We start from the raw sequence: 18056 nt of genomic DNA, 5'->3' as shown, positions 1-18056 counted from the left end.
TCAGACTCAGACCACGAATGCAGGAATAGTTAGGAAAAGTGTGGCTTTAATGTAAACACAACATTCGATTGGCTCAGCACAAACATTCCACATGAGAGCAACCAATAAACTACCAAATAGGATGGGGTGCAGCACAAAAACATTCACAGTAAAAAAAAATCTGGTATAATCATAATATATATACAGTACGGTGCTTTTAAGGTGAAAATGGAGATAGGATATGGGGACTGATATGTGATAGATAAGAGTATACAGGGATGGGAAGATGAATTTCTGGGTGCACAGGTGAAAATGGAGAGCTGTACCTTTTCTCTGTGAAAAGAGAAATGTGACAGATGGGGGGGGTGGAGGAGGGGGGAGGGGGATAATGGTTCCCTGTTTACTGATCAGGGGCGAAGAGGGTTCGAAAAACCCCCGACTCCCCAGACAGAGGCTGCCTCAAATTATATTGTTCTCCTCGTGCAGTCTTCTATTTCTACACAGATTCACATCGAAGGGTAAAGCACCACACAGAGAACAAGATGTCATTGGAGGGCTGCTTTCTACCCTCTGAACCGTAGACAGGTATCGGTGTTCCCCCAGTTTTTTCATGTCAGGAAATAAATATGTGGCACGGGATTTCAGGAGGTAGGAGGAGGCATGTAGGGCATGAGGCTTAAATAAATAAATCGTTCGATGATAATAAAATGTTATATATGTTACTTAAATAATATTAGTTGATAGTATGAACATGATCTATGATTTCTGATCCTAATCCCCTATCTGTCGTCAGATGGTTGGCACCGATATGACGTTGTTTTTTTAGATATCATTGGCTGATAGGCATTTCCTCACGGTACAAGAGGCCAATGGCAATGGGCAGCCACTCTGAACAGAAGAATCCTCTCTTTCATTATGTATTAAAAAGCAAAAGAGAAAACAGAGAGTGGAACAGACCTGCAGGCTACTCAGTCATGTGTGGGTCTGAAGGAGAGGGGAGCTTTGTCCCGTCTGAAAGTTAAAATAGCCTCCTTCCCAACCATGACCCTCAGCCACGAGTACAGCACCTCCCCAACAACATCATCATCTCCACCTTCATACACACAGCAGCTCTTCAAACGGAGCACAACAGGCTATATTCAGTACAGATACAAATGCCTCGAGACTCGCACATAAAAATGTCACATAAAAGATGGGACAATATTCCACGCTGTGGTTAAAAATGACATTGCACACTCCTCGCGTTGCATTTCTGGGCTTTGCAAAACAAGGCTCCGGCTGAATATACCCCTGGTACTGCCGCTTCTGACCTTACCAGTTGTTGACACGGTCATCAACAAAACATGAAACATTCAGCTCAAAAACACATTTTTATAAGACAAAACTGGGGTTGTATACAGAAATCAAAATAAGAGGAAGGGAACAAATCATGGCAATAAATCCAGTGTGGTGTCTGACGGCAGCTCTTTGGGTCCATTTGGACGTGTAGAATTACATATTTATGTGTTTAAGTATCATCAAAATTATCATTATTAACACCTCATACTCTCCATGACAACCTCTGTGCTTGGCCAGGCCTCAGTATAAGCCACACCCTCTAAGGTTGTTTGCAATAATGATGTCAGTGACGGCATCAAACACTACCTGGATGTTTCCCGTGTCTGTGGCACAGGTCAGGTGACAGTAGATCTCTTTATTGGGAGAGCGGTTCTTACTCTCAAACTGAACCTGAATATATGCAGTAGCATCGTCGTAAGTATTAGCACCTGGTGACAAGAGGAGGAAACAGAAAGACAGCATAAGGGACCAACGTTCATCGGCTTTGCTCGTGAAGCAGCTCTGCTGCGAAGGTGAAAGTGAGGGACTCACCTGTGTATTCTGGAAAACAGATCGTCAGCGGGGACTTCTTGATCTTCTCAGCAAACAGATCCTTCTTGTTGAGGAAGAGGATGATGGAGGTGTCGATGAAGAACTTGTTGTTACAGATGGAGTCAAAGAGCATGAGCGACTCATGCATGCGGTTCTGCAGGAAGCATCAATGTGTGGTTAGTGTTACAGTGAGGAGAGTGTCTGGTTTACAGTAATTTAAAGTTATTATAATAATAATTTATAGTTTGACCACTTGCTGAATGTGTAACTGTAACTAAATATTGAGTTATCTTATCTAAACAAAGAGGAACATAACAAATAAACATTTAAAAGATTAATGTTAACCCAGGAAACCGGCTTAAAGTACTGTAACAATCAGTTTATTAGAAGTCACAGTGGTAGTTTCACTGTCTGTCCTGGAAGAGGGATCCCTTGTGATTGCTTCTCTCCCCCTTTTTAGCTGTTACATGAAGTTTTCCTTCATTGGATAGAGGTTGTTGTATAGATTATGTTTGAAAGTGAATTTATATCTGTTGGCACTGTCAGACTGTGGCTATCCAGATAAAGACCATTAAGAAGTTTTTTTTGGCATTTTGCCTTTAATAGTAGGTAGCAGTAGAGGCGCAGATGTGAATTAAAGAGGGACAAAGGCCCAATGTGAGGATATCAATTCAACAGAGGAACTCGGCCAGACTTGAACAGCTGATGTTGCAGTTGTATCATACGTGTCTCAACCACTTGGCCACCAGGATATTGGCTTTTAGCAACAGTGAAAGCCCCACTGTGAGTTGTGCACCAGAGGGAGTTGGACTGAATTAACTGAGTCACACTTACAGTTGTTTCATCTTCATGGAGCACCTGGTCGTATCCGCTCAGAGCAACGCAGAAGATAATGGCTGTCACATCTTCAAAGCAGTGGATCCACTTCTTCCTCTCTGACCTCTGACCTCCCACATCAAACAGCCTGGACAAAAGTGTGCAAGAAGTCAGTTCAGACACAAAGATTTAATCCCTGAAACATAATCTCAACACAGGGGCTCGTGAGCTCTGACGCTGCAGCGGCTCCACGTACACTACCTGAAATGAAGGTTTTTGAAGGTGAAGTGGGTTTCGACAATGCCAGTGGTCTTCACTCGGGTTCTCAGGATGTCCTGCTCTGTGGGCTGATAATCTGCTGCCCCAATCCGGTCTAGACTGTCCAGGTAGCTGATGACAAGAGAATGTGGAATTAGACGATTTTGTTACACAACCTTGATAAATAAATTATCTTGATTCCTTGATTTAAAGTCCTTTTTAGCTCCACTCACTATTGAGCAGAGTCGTTGAGTTGGTATTCTCGGGCACGGCTGAAGCACTCCTGAGTCCCGGCATCGGACCATACACGCTTCATAGCGGTAAGAAGCTCTGCAGAGTACGGCTCTGTGTCCTCCATACGACTGACCACATCGCAAACCAGCTTAGCATCCGCCTGGACACAACATAGTTCATAAGATCAGGGAAAGAGGGACACAATTATATCAGTATATTTGTGGTTTATCACCTGTTGTAATGGATATTTTTAACTATTACAAACTGTACACCGTCGTTTTCTTTCAATTAACACTATAAAGCAATTAAAATGTTTGATTAAAGTGACAGTTTGATCTGAGCATCTTCTGATCATTGTTAAATTCTTCTGTCCAACCCAGTCCTGCTTTGGCTCTGTCACGTTTCACCCCCATATATTTCAAGCGTGTATCAGTTTCTCCGCAGTCTGTAGGTGATATATAAGACCAACTTTTCTATCCTTGTCTCCAAACTCGATGCCCAGGGAGTCCATGGCTCGGAGGATGGCTGCCAAGCTCTGGATGGTGTTGCTGTAGACCACAGGCTTATACTGCTTCACGTCATCCCCAGAAAAGCCATCTTCATGGATAATCCTGCATGCGCACACAGATATTAGACACAAGCATAGACCAAACAGAAGAAATCACAATGTCTTTTCACAATAAAAGGTCTACTGTGTATGTGTGGCTTATATTCTTATATTCCTCTCTTCCTCCTTCCTACCATCTCTGCCTACAATGCGTCTTTAAGTGTGTCGGTGTATAATGGGGATGGGCATTGATCACATTCTCAGTCTGTGATCTGTAATTGGTCAGTAATGTGATATCTAAGCCATTCATAATTTATAATGGGCAATGGAGTGGAATCAGAGCACTAATCAATCACACTACACAGGACTCTACTGTTACATTTAGTACGACACTGTTAAACTCCTCATAATCTGGTCAACATTAAATTATCCGCCCTGACCTCACATACACTGAACCTATAAAATACCACTCATAACTTCCTGAATCTGACCTGCAGTCCACATTTAAATTTCTGCCGCTTCTTCGCCTCCTTTGTGATCAATGATTGATGTGTGATGAGGAGAATTAATAAGGGATGATGGTTTTTAACCTACATTCATCTCATCAGTGCACATTGTGAAAAGATGTTTTATAACGGAGCGACCACCTCCAAAGAAACAGTTTTATGAAATAAAATATTAACCTTTAGGGGAAAAGAACAGAGGGGCAGTTTCACATAGCAAAGGCCAATAAATAATTTATAGGTGCAACTAACATCATTTCTTTTATTATTATTGAATTTACTGATTAATCATCTACAAATAATCAGAAAATACTGACAAATACATGTTTTAATTCTCCATAGCACAAAGTGACGTCTTCCTACGTCTTGTTTTGTTTGATCAACATATAAAACATTTATATATGTCGATGGTCCAACAGATATTACATTTACTATCATTAAATATAAGACAAAGAAACAAACACAATCCTCACATTAAAGAAGCAAATGTTTGACATTTTTGCTAATAGAAATGACTAAAGTGATTATTCAATCATCAGTTGCCGATCAATTTTCTGTCAATAATCTACTGGATGAATGAATCCTTTCACCTCTAAAATAATTGAGATAATACTGTTCATGTGTGAGATGTGTCAGGATGTTGGTGTTTTACCACCTCTGATAAGCATTTTCTCAGGGAGGTGTTTTAAATGAATATACAGGTTAGGCTGCAAATAACAATTACCTTCATTATTGATTAATCTGCAGATAATATCACAGAGAACAAAGAACATCAGTAAATATTCACATTTAATTAAGTCTGAACTAATACATTTTGGACACCTTTGCTTTAAAAATAGGGGAAAATTGTTTGAGGTCCATATACAGTGTGTGCGATTGATGAGAACTTAACTGACCAAAAACAGATTAAAGATCTTAAGTTTATGTTACACATTAATGAGGTTTCATTCATATAATCCAAATCTACTTCATTGTGTGCATCATCTTATTTATAGGACTTATTATTGGTTACATTTTCTGACCATTTAAAGGTTTTTTGATTTCTCTCTCTCTCTCTCTCTCACACACACACACACACACACACACACACTTGAAACTCCAGCTGTAGTTTGATTCTCATTGTCAACATGAAACTACCACAGCCAGGCCCTGGATCACACAATATAAAAGACACTCTCAAATCATTTTACTAACCTGCACAGCATGTGATGATGTTCAAGTGGACTAAATCACAGCAGTGCGTGCTAAATGTACCCTCTGATACCTAAACTTTATGACCCACAGTGTGTGTAGTAAAACCCATCCGGCTGCTGCCTGCCTGCCCCGGCTAAAACAAACCCTGAAAAGTGTTTGTAAACACTATTTGGCCCCAGTGTCTTGTGTTCAGGGCAGAGCAGCGAGTTGTGGACAGGCAGAAAACCACAGGGAGGGTAATGAGGTGAAGGGAAGAAGAGGAAGCAGGGCAGGGAGGCAGGGAGGGAGAGAGAGGGAAGGAAGGGAGGGAGGGAGGGTGCAGTCAGTGCATTGCAGGCCGGGATGCGCTGAGCAGGACGGAGGCAGAGAGAGAGAGAGAGAGAGAGAGAGAGAGAGAGAGAGAGAGAGAGTGCTACCCACAAAAACTGGTAGAGATGTTTTCACAAGACAAAATATACAATGGACTGTGCCTTTTTCCGGACTGAAACATCTAGAAACTTAACTAAGAGGGTTAGAGAAAACAACAACAGTGATTTAAAACATCAAAGAGTGATTTAGCTTAGACAGGGGACGGTTTAGATGCGGTTTTAGAAGCCATATTTCTGCGTAAATCCGCTTTATAGGCAAAGTACTCCCGGCGATATCGGGCACTTAAAGCCATTAAGATTAAAAGCAGAGGTATTCACTAATGGAGCTGTAGTGACCTCAATGTAATTCACACACACACACACACGCCCGCGCGGGCGCGCACACACACCCGCACACGCGCGCGCACACGCACAGAGAACAACACCCACATATCCCCAGTCGCACACTCCCTGTAGTCAAGTACAACCCTCGTTAACTACATTTCAGCACCCGGGCAGTGAACAGCACCCTGGGACGCACCGGTGCGGCCTCGGCAGCCTCACTGTCGGTCTGCAGGAGGTGCTCGAGTCACCGGCACTCCTCCGGGGCTACGGCCTCTCGAAACATGGCGGCTCAACCTGCCTTAGCACAGATAGGGGAGGCGCAATCTCGGGCCTTTTGCTCTGGCTGTGCCGAGGAGGGTTAAAACGAGACAAAAAAGAGACACTTACTTCATCTGTTTGACGATGGTGCTTTTGCCGGACTCTCCGCCGCCTGTAAAGAACGGAGGGCAGAGTGAGAGCCGGCAGTGAAATCAGTACCACGGAGAGCACCTCCGCCCCATGCAGTTCCCTTAACCACAAGCAAACCGAGCCGTGCCGCGCCGAGGCGCAGCAGCCCCGCGGCCGGAGAGGCTCTTCTCTTACCGAGCAGAAGCAGTTTGACGTCCTTGGCGGCGGTCATCCCGTCCTCTTTCAGGTTTTTCTCGATGGCCTTGCTCCGGTCCAGAGCTGCGCGCTCCTCGGCGCTCAGTGTACATCCCATGTTTCCAGGCGAATGAGCAATCCCGTCGTCTCTCCGGTCCGCCCTGTCCCCTCTCACCGACTCTCAATCAGTGCGTTGTCTCTCGCTCGAGCTCTCCTCCCGCGCGGTCTGCTACAGCATTAGGCCCGGATTGAGGGCAGAACAGAGCCGGGATCCCGAAACGGTCTTTTCTCCGTGACTCTGTATGCGCCTCTCTCGCTCCGTCTCCTCTCTCAGAGGGGATTGGGGGGTGGGGTCGTTGTGCTCGAGCCTGCGGGGTTGGGGTTGTTGTTAGGTGGAGAGGGGGGGCCTCGAGCTCTCTCTATCTCTCTCTCTCGCGCGCGCTCTCTCTCTCTACAGGGCGGCGCTGGTGGTGATGATGACAGCGAGCGCGAGCGATTTCATCGTATCTTTTCACTAAGGCAGGCAGGAGGGGCGCGAGAGGAGGAAGAGGAGGGAAGCAGGGCTGGCTGCGCGAGACTCACCTAACGCGGACAATCTCGCTTACGTCAGAGCAGCTTTAATCACGTCCTATGAAAAAGATTATTCACATGAAAGAGCCGTTTAAATGGCAAATGTTGGCCTCTTGTCTCTTGGTATTAGTGGAAATTGTGCTGTTGTTGGGAAAATTAAAACACCGCAACACCACCGGTATTATTTTTATCTACAAGGGTTTCAACAAATAGGCCTGAAACACACAGGAGGCACGGTGGTAGACGAAGAGAACATGCATGGTTTCGGTTTTTAAATTAGCCTACAAAAAATATATAATCAGCTGTGGAAGAGTCTATTTAACAAATAAAAAACAGCGAGGTATTCTTAAGTAAAAGCTACTGTGTTAATAAACACCATTACAAGTTAAGGTCCAGCATTCAAAATGGAACTTCAGTAAAACTGTATGAGCAGTAGGTCCAAATGTACTGGAGGTATCAAAAGTAAAAGTAGGCTACTCACTGTTGGGTAGATTACCTGCCAACATTTGTGTTTTATAAGCTCATCATAGGTTCTGAAAAGAAACAATTAACTTTAGATGTTAAATTCATGTAGTGGAGTAAAAGGATAAAGTGGAATAAAATGGAAATACCAAAGTATAAGTGCCTCAAAAATGTACAAATAAAAGTCCTGCATTCAAAATCTTATTGAAATATAAGTACAAAAGTGTTACAAGCGCAATAAGTAGTATTACATTAAGTATAAGTATTATAAGTGCAGCAGACTGGCCCCAGTTAGAGTAATTTAATTGTTTACTGCTGAGCAGTTTAATCTGTACCAGTGTTATCATATTTTATAAAAATGTTTTATGTGTAAAATCTTATAATCTGCAAAGTAACTAGGAACTATAGCAGTCAAATAAATGTAAATGAGTAAAAAGTACAATATTTCCTTCTGAAATGTAGTAAAATAGACAAGTAAAGTAGGAGAAAATGGAAACACTGGAGTGCAGTACTTAAATAAATGTACTTAATCACTCTCCACGTGTGCAGATTATAAACAAATGTGTAATCCAAGACAGTTACAGCCAGGGCCATAGACAGGACACAGAGGTCACACCAAATTCACCCAGCAAAACCCCACCCACCAACAAATTATGGGCCAACTCTACAATAATTCTTTAAAAATCACAATATGTCTTAGTCTTCAATAATATGAGCTTTAAAAACCCAACATGTGCATGTATTTGTGTCTAACTCCTCTTTATGTCATAAACAAGTTACAGAGATATTAGACGGCATAACCTCTTCAGTGATAGTTCTGGGCCTGGCTACGGCAGACATAAAGAGGGATGTATGTGTGTTTATCATAATAACTTATAAAACTGTGTATGTCAACGTTGGGGGATGTGGCCAAACCATATAGCAGTAATAAATGTGTGTGATAAAAGCTTCTAATCCACACATCACATCTGGATGGATGGTCAAGTGGAGTAAAAAAGGGGGGTTGGGGCTTTTATAGTGGACCCTGAATGAAAACCAGCAGAGGAGCTCAACCTGAAGAGAGTCCATCCATCAGTAAATGTCCTCTTTGACAGCCAAGCTGAGATAAAACCTCTGCACACGTCTCAGCTGCAATCTCCACCTCTCTGCCCCGAAGCTCCCACAACGTGACACATGCAGGCACATACACATTCAGCTACAACATCAGTAATCAGCACTGTTTAATCATATGAGCATGTGCACGTGTGTGTGTGTGTGTGTGAGTGACAGCCAGTGATGGTAGGGAGGGAGGGAGGGAGGATTAACACTAAATTATACCTGAGGGAATTTTGACAAAATTATGTTTTCAGTTTTAATTACACTAATGCATCAAACAAAACATGAGGACTTCTATTTTTTTTTTTACAACAATTTAATTTGTATGAACCCATTTTATAGAATAAAAAAAAAATCAAAAACCGTCAGTTGTGCACTCATTAGCAACAACAACAGGTTCCATCTGCAAATTGACTTATAAAGCAGAAATAAAAGAGGTACATGATGGAAACAGTTTAAACAGTGCATCAAACCCAAAACAGCATACTTTTTTAAAACAGTGAAGACAGATAATTCCATCTAAATGAAAACAATCAATAACACTAATAATTGAAAAGCAAATATGATATGAATCAATTCACACACACATGCTAGCATGTGTTCACACAACCTGTCAGAAAAAAACACACTCACGCACACACACACACACACACACACACACACACACACACACACACACACAGACTCACACAGAGGAATGATTTTGATCGTCAATCAGGGACAAACATACTGTATATAAAAGCAGGCAGGACAAAGTCAACTGCTCCTCAAGTAGAGAGGACCTGTCCCCCTCAGTTTTCACGACTCGTATGCAGAACAGAAGCACACAGAGTTACTCTCGTGGCTGTATGTCCAGAATATTTTCAGCCAGGCTGGTGAGTTTGCAGTCCTCCAGTGCTTTGACCAGCCGGCTCAGCTTGGCTGCTCTCCCCTCCGCCTGGATGAAGCGGCTGAGCAGCTGATAGGCTTGCTCATACAGCCCTTCTCTCTCGTACTCGTAGGCCAGGTTGTCTATGGCCGGACCCTTCAGCGCCCGGCAGCTCTTCCCCAGGGCCCTCCCTACATGCTTCCACTGACGGCCCACTCCGTTGGAAAAGCTCTGAACATCTGCCTGTGTCAGCATTCGGTCCTCTGACGGGCCAAAGGATAAAGAATGAGGGGGAAAAAAACAATGTAAAGTGTACTTAATGGTGATTACATAAACCTTTTATTATAAACATATATGTGTAAACAGTAAACATTTCCCAGAATAACTTCAACTTGTCGTGCACCGTGACCTTACAGGACATCAACAGGATTGTTTTTACGTTAGGCCTTTAAAGCATTAAAGCAGCACTGATTAATTTCTTTGGCCACTTGGGGACAGTGATACAAGCTGTAAACACAGCATTTACATGTTATCACATATAAAGTTGTTATGGAGAACATGTTAGCAACAGTTGCTATTTACACACCCAGCAGACACCTGAGACACCCAGACTCCACCTGAGTCCAACATTCACTCTTCTTTTAGCGGTGTTTTGGTCCCCAACAACTCCTGAGGGAAATATCTTGCTCTTTAGCTGCTAAATGCTAGCTAGTTGTTAGCTTTGTCTGTTTGCCGTTTTGGTGCTGGGGAGGTAAGGTACAGTGGATTGCTGAAAACAACGCTGATGAGAACAGTGGAAATGAACTAAAACAGTAAATCTGTGGGACATAAGACCAAAACAATGAGCTGAAACGTGCTGAAATGCTGCGAAGAGATGAAACATGTAGAGCTGGGTGATGATTCTCTGTCGGGGTTGTCACTACAGTCGGCACTTTTCACATTATCTGTAGTCATTTAATTTATCGTTGGTACAAAATTATTGATTAGTGCAGGTTGGCTGTTAATGTGTGTGAATAAATACTGAACACTCAGGTGTTGTGGTGTTTTTAATAAAGACATAATGACCAAAGTGTTTGTCTGCTCTTTGCTGTTTAAAAATCTGCTTAAATCTTTCGGTAAATATCACTGGTGGCATATTTTCCCAATTCCCCTTGTCCCACCACAAGCACCAACATCAATTTAAAATTCTCAGGAGAGAAAGTTAATGTGAGCTTGAGTATTTCAATTATTGGGCAGCTCTGTTTTGTTTCAGCATCGCTCTGAAGTGAAGTGAACACCTGCTTGACACTGAGCAACTGGAAAATGTAGGTTGTGCATATGCTGCTGGCTGCACAACAAACTGCCCTGTAGGGATAATAAAGCTGTCCTTGATCATAGCTTGACACTTAAAGCAATTGCTTTAAGTAAAATCAGCAGGTTTTACTGACAGTTGCTATTATATACTAGCAGCTACATTCGACTCTAGAGAGTTTACACGTAAGGTGACCAATGGAGCGTCTGATATTAAAAGAGATTAGTGCCACCTAAAAATTAATTTTAAATTGCATAGATTTGAACTTGACATGTATAAACTGAATGAATACATTTACAGAGATTATAGTCCAATTGGTAAATTAATTTCTTTATATCAAATTTGGTTTACCTACTAGATTTCATACTTCAGATTGAACCTGAAACCAGAGCAGCTTGGGCTGTTTGGAGGAAGCACTCTGGGAACAGTAGTCCCCCATTACCCAGATACAGTGTGCCTGAATCTAAATTTAGATTAACTGAAATCAAATCTTAAATTAACTCAATTAGAAAATCAAATTAACTTTCAAGACATTGTTGGGCCTCATCAGTTAATGTTTATTTAACAGTTCAATATGAGGTTGACAAATTTAAATCAGTGCAATCCAAATACATTATCTGCTAGCACTAATCTCTCCCCATAGACTGACTATCAATTTATAAAAGGTTGGATTAGAGACAGCAGACAAACCGTACTGAATTCACATGTTAAAATCCAACACTAACAGCAAAGTTGGATATTGTGAAAAAGATAACATCAATCTGGCAGCTTTTCGCATTAAAAAAAAAGTAGTTTTTTGACTGCAAACCAACAAATCTAAGATACAGAGGCTTCTAAACAGGGCTCACATACACCAACAAGAAAGAGCGTTCAAAACAATACAACCTCTAGTACAACTATACAGCAATGACACAATTGTAAAAAATAAATGCAGGCTGATACAAGCAAGTTACTTATCTCAACTTCACTTTAACACATGGTTGAACTGAAATGAATGGCTGCCTGGAAGATTGCAAATCAATTAAAAATCTTATGGTAAGCTCTCACCACCAATCTAATACAACTGAATATATTCAGAAATAATCTGAAAATAAGTCTCTCTATATAATATAAATGCTATTTTCATCTCCATTGTGACCTCTTTTGGCCATAAGTCTGCCACCAAATCTGGAAAAGGACACACAACTTAAGTAGAATTGGTCATCTGGACTCACCAAACACTCTGTTCTGAAACCTGAAGCAGTTGCTGGGGACAGTAGACTCCTCCTGTGTGATGGTAGTCGACTGTGGGGCAGGACCGAGAGCCTGAGTCTGCAGCTTCTGCTCCAGATCATCAATCTCCTCATCGCGGAGGCGCTCCGGCTGACATAAAATGACAAAGATTGCCTAAATTGAATAAAATGAACATGAACTCGCCCACCGAGAGCAACAATAATTACTGTTTAATGTGTGAGGGTACATCTGCCTCCCACAGGACTTCGGTTTTTATGTGGTTATACTGCTCCTTCCCTCCTCTGTTATTCTCCTTCTGAGCACTTTGTTCATCATTTCACACACTGACTCTGGATCTTACTTACATACTACATATTAATTGTTACAATATGTACTATAAACTACTATGTTATTATAGTTAGTATACAAAAAAACATTCTAAACCAACAGTAAATAATATAATACTGTGTCAGATGTCATTAAAATGCAACTTCAGTTGCCAGTTACACTTTACAAAGAGGATGCAAAGTGTTACACTTTTTTTGTTTGTTTTTAAGATCTTTCTGGGGATGTCGCATCACCATCTATTAATTATTTTATTAATTTTGCCAGTATGAGCTGTGTGACTGGTGTTGTGTTAAGAAGGGAAAATATTCAGCCAAACAAACTGGAATAATAAAGCAATAAAAGTATTTCTGTTGAAATATATTTTTGTGGTACTGGGATATTAATGCTAAATATTATTTTCACAACTGGTATTGGTTTTTAAACTGCTTGCTTGGCAAAGAGCTTAATGCAGCTGCACAGGTCGTAATAAATCGACTGAGAGAGATAACAACTCCTCAATGAACTTATTTCTTTGATCAAATTGAAAAGGTTAACTGTCACTCACTCACTAGAGATTGGTTAGGGTGAAGAAATCACCCAAGTACCAACTATTTAAAATTTTAAATGCTGAAGCTCCACCTGAAATCGCCACAGGAAAGACTTCTATAATACCTGTGACCGGTGGATGTGCTGTAGGCAAAGTTCCAGCTTCTCCAGATAGAGATCCAGGATGTGTGTGCTGGCCTTGAGTTGGGTTTCCACCGTGAGCTCTTGGGGAAGAGTAAGAAGCCGGCAGGCGTGTTGGGAGAGGGACTGACGCACGGCTCCAGAGCTGTAGCTCTCGAGGAACTGCCGACATGCTTCCACGTCCACAAACTTCACCTCCACCCCCAGAAAGGGATCGGCATCGTGGACCTTAAGTATCTCATAACCACCCAGACCTCCGGCAGAATCTGATCATGGAAAATACTCATTAATAAACGGGAAGTCAAGAATATAAGATAAAAAAAGGAAATAAGGAATTAAAATAAATAAGTGTCTTGATAGATGTGTCTTTTATCTTAATCACACATGACTTATAGATTCCAACTAGAGCGCTCACCTATGAGAGTCAGTTTGATGACTTTGAAAACAATGAACTTTCCTTCCTGCTGGTCTTTGTAGAGAGAGAGCAGGTTCACACCAGGCGAGAGCGACTGCAGAAACATGACCGCACATCCTGTCCATGGCCCACGATCCAGAGTTTTGTCTGCCATTCTCTAAAAAAATATATGAGACATACAGCACATGGTTTCACTGATGAGCAGACAACATCAAAAGGTCTGATGTGCAGAGCCTACAAAGAAACTTATAAAGAAATGATAGAGTGATGCGTTTCTGTGTTGCTGTAAAATATTCTGGGAGAATCATAGCTCCATTTTCTTTGGGTATGTTTTATTTCATAACATAAAACATAAAAACACTGAAAGAAAAACATCTTCTAGATTTCGTTGCCTTAAAAGAGAAATCAGGATGCTTTCCACTCCATAAAATGCCCTAATAGCCTAAATCTACCAGGGATTTAAGGGTTCCTCCATTCAAAGGTCAGATCGGCAAAACATTGATGTCTGTGGATTATCATTCACAGTGTGTATTTGAATATCTGGAGTTGGCTTCTTCAGCCTTGTCTCTTTTTTGTTTCTATTTGATTGTTTCCAGCAGTCAGTGAACCGCTGAGTGGACTGAAAATTTAATTTATTTTTCTCTGTGTATATTCGTAACATCTGTGCGACTGGTGCACAGTCCAACTGCACTTCTCCTCTGTAAAGTGGGATTAATCAATAGAACTGACTTAATATAAGTGACTGCTTTTTGTGTACCTCTGTAAAATAAATGAAAAGGCTTTTTGACAAAGGCCATTATTACATAATACTACATCCATTTCAGATGATGATATCATGAGACCTAAATAATATTAAAACCCACATAGAGCAACACTGCCAAAGGATTAGGGATGTAGCAATTCACTATATTAATAATTACATTAAATACTTATACAGTTGTGTGACAAATACAACACAAATACGTAGTAAATGTTATTATGCCATTCAACTACGGTTGATCTTTAAGTAGTTTAACGTGTCAGACCCAGGTAGAGTGGTTTCTATGGGGCATACATACAACATACATAGGATGGGAAACACTCGTCGTTTTCAATCAAAATTGCCAAATATTCAATGGTTTGGCTTCTTAAATGTGAGGATTTGCTGTTTTCTATCATTGTAAATAAAATATCTTTGGTCTGTTGGTTGAACCAAACCATCTATTTCAAGACATTTAGATCTGTTAAACTGATTTTATTCCCCCATCATTTCACTGCAGCCCTACAATATTTTAAAAAGGCATGTGTGTTGATGTTGTCTCAGTTACACAAACACTGTTTTGAATTGTTCACCAGACTCTAAACTTAATGAAATGTTTGATATACCTTTCCTTCATCTGAGGCAGGTAATACAATTTAAAATCACTTGAGCATAACAAATAATTGCCTCTCTAATTTAACTGCCTGGACCAGTGACAGCCCTGGTTTGTGTGTCCTCACTCCACTCTACCCTTTTTTACCCCAACCTCCTTTTGAAACCCTCATTACATAAAAACATGTTTAATCTCAGTCCTCCCCTCCCCCAGTCCAGCCCCTAACTCCTGTTCTCTGAATGAATCACTGAAGCCCTAACTCACTCTTGGTGTTGTCTCCATGCAGAGGATGCAGAGCGCTCTGCATAGAGAGAGCATCCTCTGAGCTGGATTATATGCATGTCCTCATGTTGCACTAATACACAGTATGCTTGGCTAGTGGGTCTACAGGAATCTCCACAACTTAGCCTGTATGTAATTATATGCTATCCTATCTACTGGTACTCTGGAAGTACACTGTGAGATTTGTTGTACCAGCTGTACGAGGATTAAGTGATCATCAGGAGCTTAAAATATATCATTTAGCTTTTGCTGCCAAAAGGCAACCTCTAGTATTCCCTGGACAGTTCATCTGGCATTTAGGTGAAAGAAATATTTGATTCACACGATGTGGTTCCACAAATTGGTAACGGAAAGTTTCTGTCTGTTTTGTTCTGTTGTCTTTAGTGCTTTATAGCTCAACATGTAAACTAAACAGACCCGTAGATGACGGCCTGAAACCCATGTGCCACTAAACGTAACACATTGTAAGGCTCCCACTAGTGATTGTTTTGAGTGTCAATTAATCGGTTGATGATTTTTTTTTTATCTTTTAGTCTGAAAATTTCATCATAATTTCGATTCAGTTTTGTCCGACCACCAGTCTAAAACCCAAAAACCCTTTTGCTTGATAAACGACCTAAATTATTCATCTGTCATCAAAATTGTTTGTATTGTCCTTCGTATGATATCTATTCAATCTAGAGAAAGGTAAATACAGACGTATCTTGGGGGGGAAACAAAATATGTTGTGTTTACAGTAAACCTCAAAGAAACAAAACAGGTCAAACATGTCATTTTTTTAATTAACACACTTCTTGTCCGTACGTGTACTAAATATAAAAGCACTGCACACCCACACAGGTATTACCAGTTATGCTGAGTAATTAGATCTCAGCTCATGCCGTGCTCATTATATAACTCCAATGTATATAATATAAACTGTCTGAAAACCAAACAAACACGGATGCTTCACGTCCAACGTTCAGTGTAACTAAAACATACATTAAATGAATATAGTGCTATACTGTCAGTGCGCAGTAATGTAACTCTCACAATACCAACTCTGTAATCACGTGAATGTCTTGAGATGTCCTGTAAATGTGAACGTTTGCCAGTCATTAACATGGGAGCCAGATTAGTTGGATGAAGCTATTCTGGGTAATACAGGACATCAGCAAACTCCATGTACTGCAGTGATAGTGGTGCAAGTTTGTTGTACCCTGTGAGGGACGGGTCAGTCAAGCATGGTCTGTACAGTACATGCCCTCAGTCCTGAGTCTAATCAGGCAGAATTATTGAAAACACCTGTGTAGGAGCACCATGGGTGTGTACGGCCTTAAAGGATAGGTTCACAGGTTACATATAAAGAGTGGGTTGGTGTTATCATTCCTTACAAGAAACATCTGCCTCAAGGCCATTGAAAGCATCACAGTGTTATTTGACCAACTCACGGACAAGGGAAGTGACAACGAATTATAATAAGGAGCCTAAATTACTTGTATTAGTGATTGTAGCGTGCTGAAATAATTTATCAATTAATCAACCAACTGAAAAATTATCAACAAAAATGTAAAATTACAAACATTTGTTGGAAGTTTTTGCAAAAATTTATTTGCAGATGCCTCTTATTGGCTTTAGTTTAACTTTAGACTGATTTTTTTTTACATAGACTGAGTAGGGCCGCACAATTAATTGATTTTATTTGATAAAGGTAAATGTGTACGGTAAACTAGAAGTACTGTAGTGAGGTTTTTTGTTGCCCTACTGTTTGGTACAGCAACCCAAACAATGTCACATCATCAATCATTTCCAACTAATTATAAATCATACTTAAATATCTGTGAGAATAATCACAATATAATGTTTTTTACCACATCATGCAGCTCTAAGAATGAGTACCCAACGAGAGGAACAATTACAGTGAATATTAATGATTTTATACATACAGAAAACAAGTGAACTTATACTTTAAAGGACAACAGCTTTTGTAAAACGACTCATACTTTGGCATTAGGACACTGTGTCTAGCGACCTTTCCAAAAACCAATACAATTATTACTGAAACAGATTTTGCAGTATTTCTGGAGATCAGAAGTTTTTATGGTAACACAGCAGAGAACAAAATACAGTACTATAATTGCACATTATTTTAATCACGGCTGTGTACATTGCGATATCTTAGATACTATAACCAGGGTGATATATTGAGATTGATATTGTCTTCCACCTCTGATTTTAATTGTGATACATGTTTGGTTTTTAAACTTTAATCCGCTGGCCTGGCAGAAGAAGTGGTTGCTAGGCGACCCAGACGTACAGGTACAGGGGGGTTTTCGGTTAGACCACATGAAGATAGCTATAACGTTAGTTACCTGCCACAGGTGTGAACCAGTGTTTTACAGCAGCTTTACAGTGTGAGTCGACCAGCCGGCGACAGGAACCGCCCGCTGTATAGATACCAGCTTTATAGGACTAACATAAAGACATAAAGTTCGTGTTAGTGAACCTCACGTAGAGTAGACACAACTGCCGTAAAACTTCGGCCCCGGTGCGACAAAACAGACTGCTTTAGTGTTTACTGGACAGCTAAGAAACACCGCAGCAGCAAGACACGGTGTCTAACTCATCATTGTTTTGATTCCCTGTAAAGTAATCCTTGGTTAAAGTCGGTACAAACTTACCTTAAAACTTTGTGATATTGTTCGGTGACGCTTCCTCCTGCGGGATCACACCCACTGACACGGTAATAACTTCCTGGCCTCCCATTGGCTGAGCAGAACTCGAAGAGCGCTCTGATTGGTGGAAATCAACACGCCGCCTGGGGAAAAAAATATGACAGGAA

At 40.9% G+C, this 18056-nt stretch overlaps 2 protein-coding genes across 3 annotated transcripts; both read right to left on the bottom strand.

Annotated features, from left to right (window-relative positions):
• Nucleotides 1-26: 26 nt before the first annotated feature.
• On the bottom strand, nt 27-7132 carry gnao1b (guanine nucleotide binding protein (G protein), alpha activating activity polypeptide O, b). The gene is made up of 8 exons (XM_051378287.1): nt 6675-7132; nt 6480-6522; nt 3626-3767; nt 3156-3316; nt 2926-3054; nt 2683-2812; nt 1849-2002; nt 27-1745 (listed from the first exon to the last, which is right to left on the bottom strand). The coding sequence occupies exons 1-8, from the start codon at nt 6790-6792 to the stop codon at nt 1558-1560; spliced, it is 1065 nt and encodes a 354-aa protein (XP_051234247.1). The 5' UTR covers nt 6793-7132; the 3' UTR covers nt 27-1557.
• A 1953-nt stretch (nt 7133-9085) lies between these two features.
• tradd (tnfrsf1a-associated via death domain) lies at nt 9086-17992 on the bottom strand. 2 transcript variants are annotated; one of them, XM_051379341.1, is made up of 6 exons: nt 17896-17911; nt 17587-17686; nt 13602-13758; nt 13172-13452; nt 12175-12322; nt 9086-9932 (listed from the first exon to the last, which is right to left on the bottom strand). In XM_051379341.1, exons 3-6 carry the CDS (start codon nt 13753-13755, stop codon nt 9634-9636), a joined length of 882 nt encoding a protein of 293 aa, XP_051235301.1. In that variant the 5' UTR covers nt 13756-13758; nt 17587-17686; nt 17896-17911; the 3' UTR covers nt 9086-9633. The 2 variants fall into 2 exon arrangements, with proteins under 2 accessions (XP_051235301.1, XP_051235300.1); XM_051379340.1 differs by lacking the exon at nt 17587-17686 and having other exon boundaries at nt 9087-9932; nt 17896-17992.
• Between the last annotated feature and the right edge of the window lie 64 nt (nt 17993-18056).

The sequence above is a fragment of the Dicentrarchus labrax genome, unplaced genomic scaffold (genome assembly GCF_905237075.1).
Source record: "Dicentrarchus labrax unplaced genomic scaffold, dlabrax2021, whole genome shotgun sequence".
NCBI classification, from domain to species: Eukaryota; Metazoa; Chordata; class Actinopteri; family Moronidae; genus Dicentrarchus; species Dicentrarchus labrax.
This window is presented reverse-complemented; position numbering and strand designations above follow the sequence as displayed.

Coding starts and splice junctions, on each gene's coding strand:
- tradd (XM_051379340.1), bottom strand. CDS start 13,755: ATGGCAGACAAAACTCTGGATCGTGGGCCATGGACAGGATGTGCGGTC. Junction 12,323..13,171: donor AGCACATCCACCGGTCACAG/GTATTATAGAAG, acceptor ATTTTATGTCAG/CCGGAGCGCCTCCGCGATGA. Junction 9,933..12,174: donor GTTTCAGAACAGAGTGTTTG/GTGAGTCCAGAT, acceptor TTGGCCCGTCAG/AGGACCGAATGCTGACACAG.
- gnao1b (XM_051378287.1), bottom strand. CDS start 6,792: ATGGGATGTACACTGAGCGCCGAGGAGCGCGCAGCTCTGGACCGGAGC. Junction 3,768..6,479: donor ACCATCGTCAAACAGATGAA/GTAAGTGTCTCT, acceptor GTGCGCATGCAG/GATTATCCATGAAGATGGCT. Junction 3,055..3,155: donor CTCAACGACTCTGCTCAATA/GTGAGTGGAGCT, acceptor TCTTGTCATCAG/CTACCTGGACAGTCTAGACC.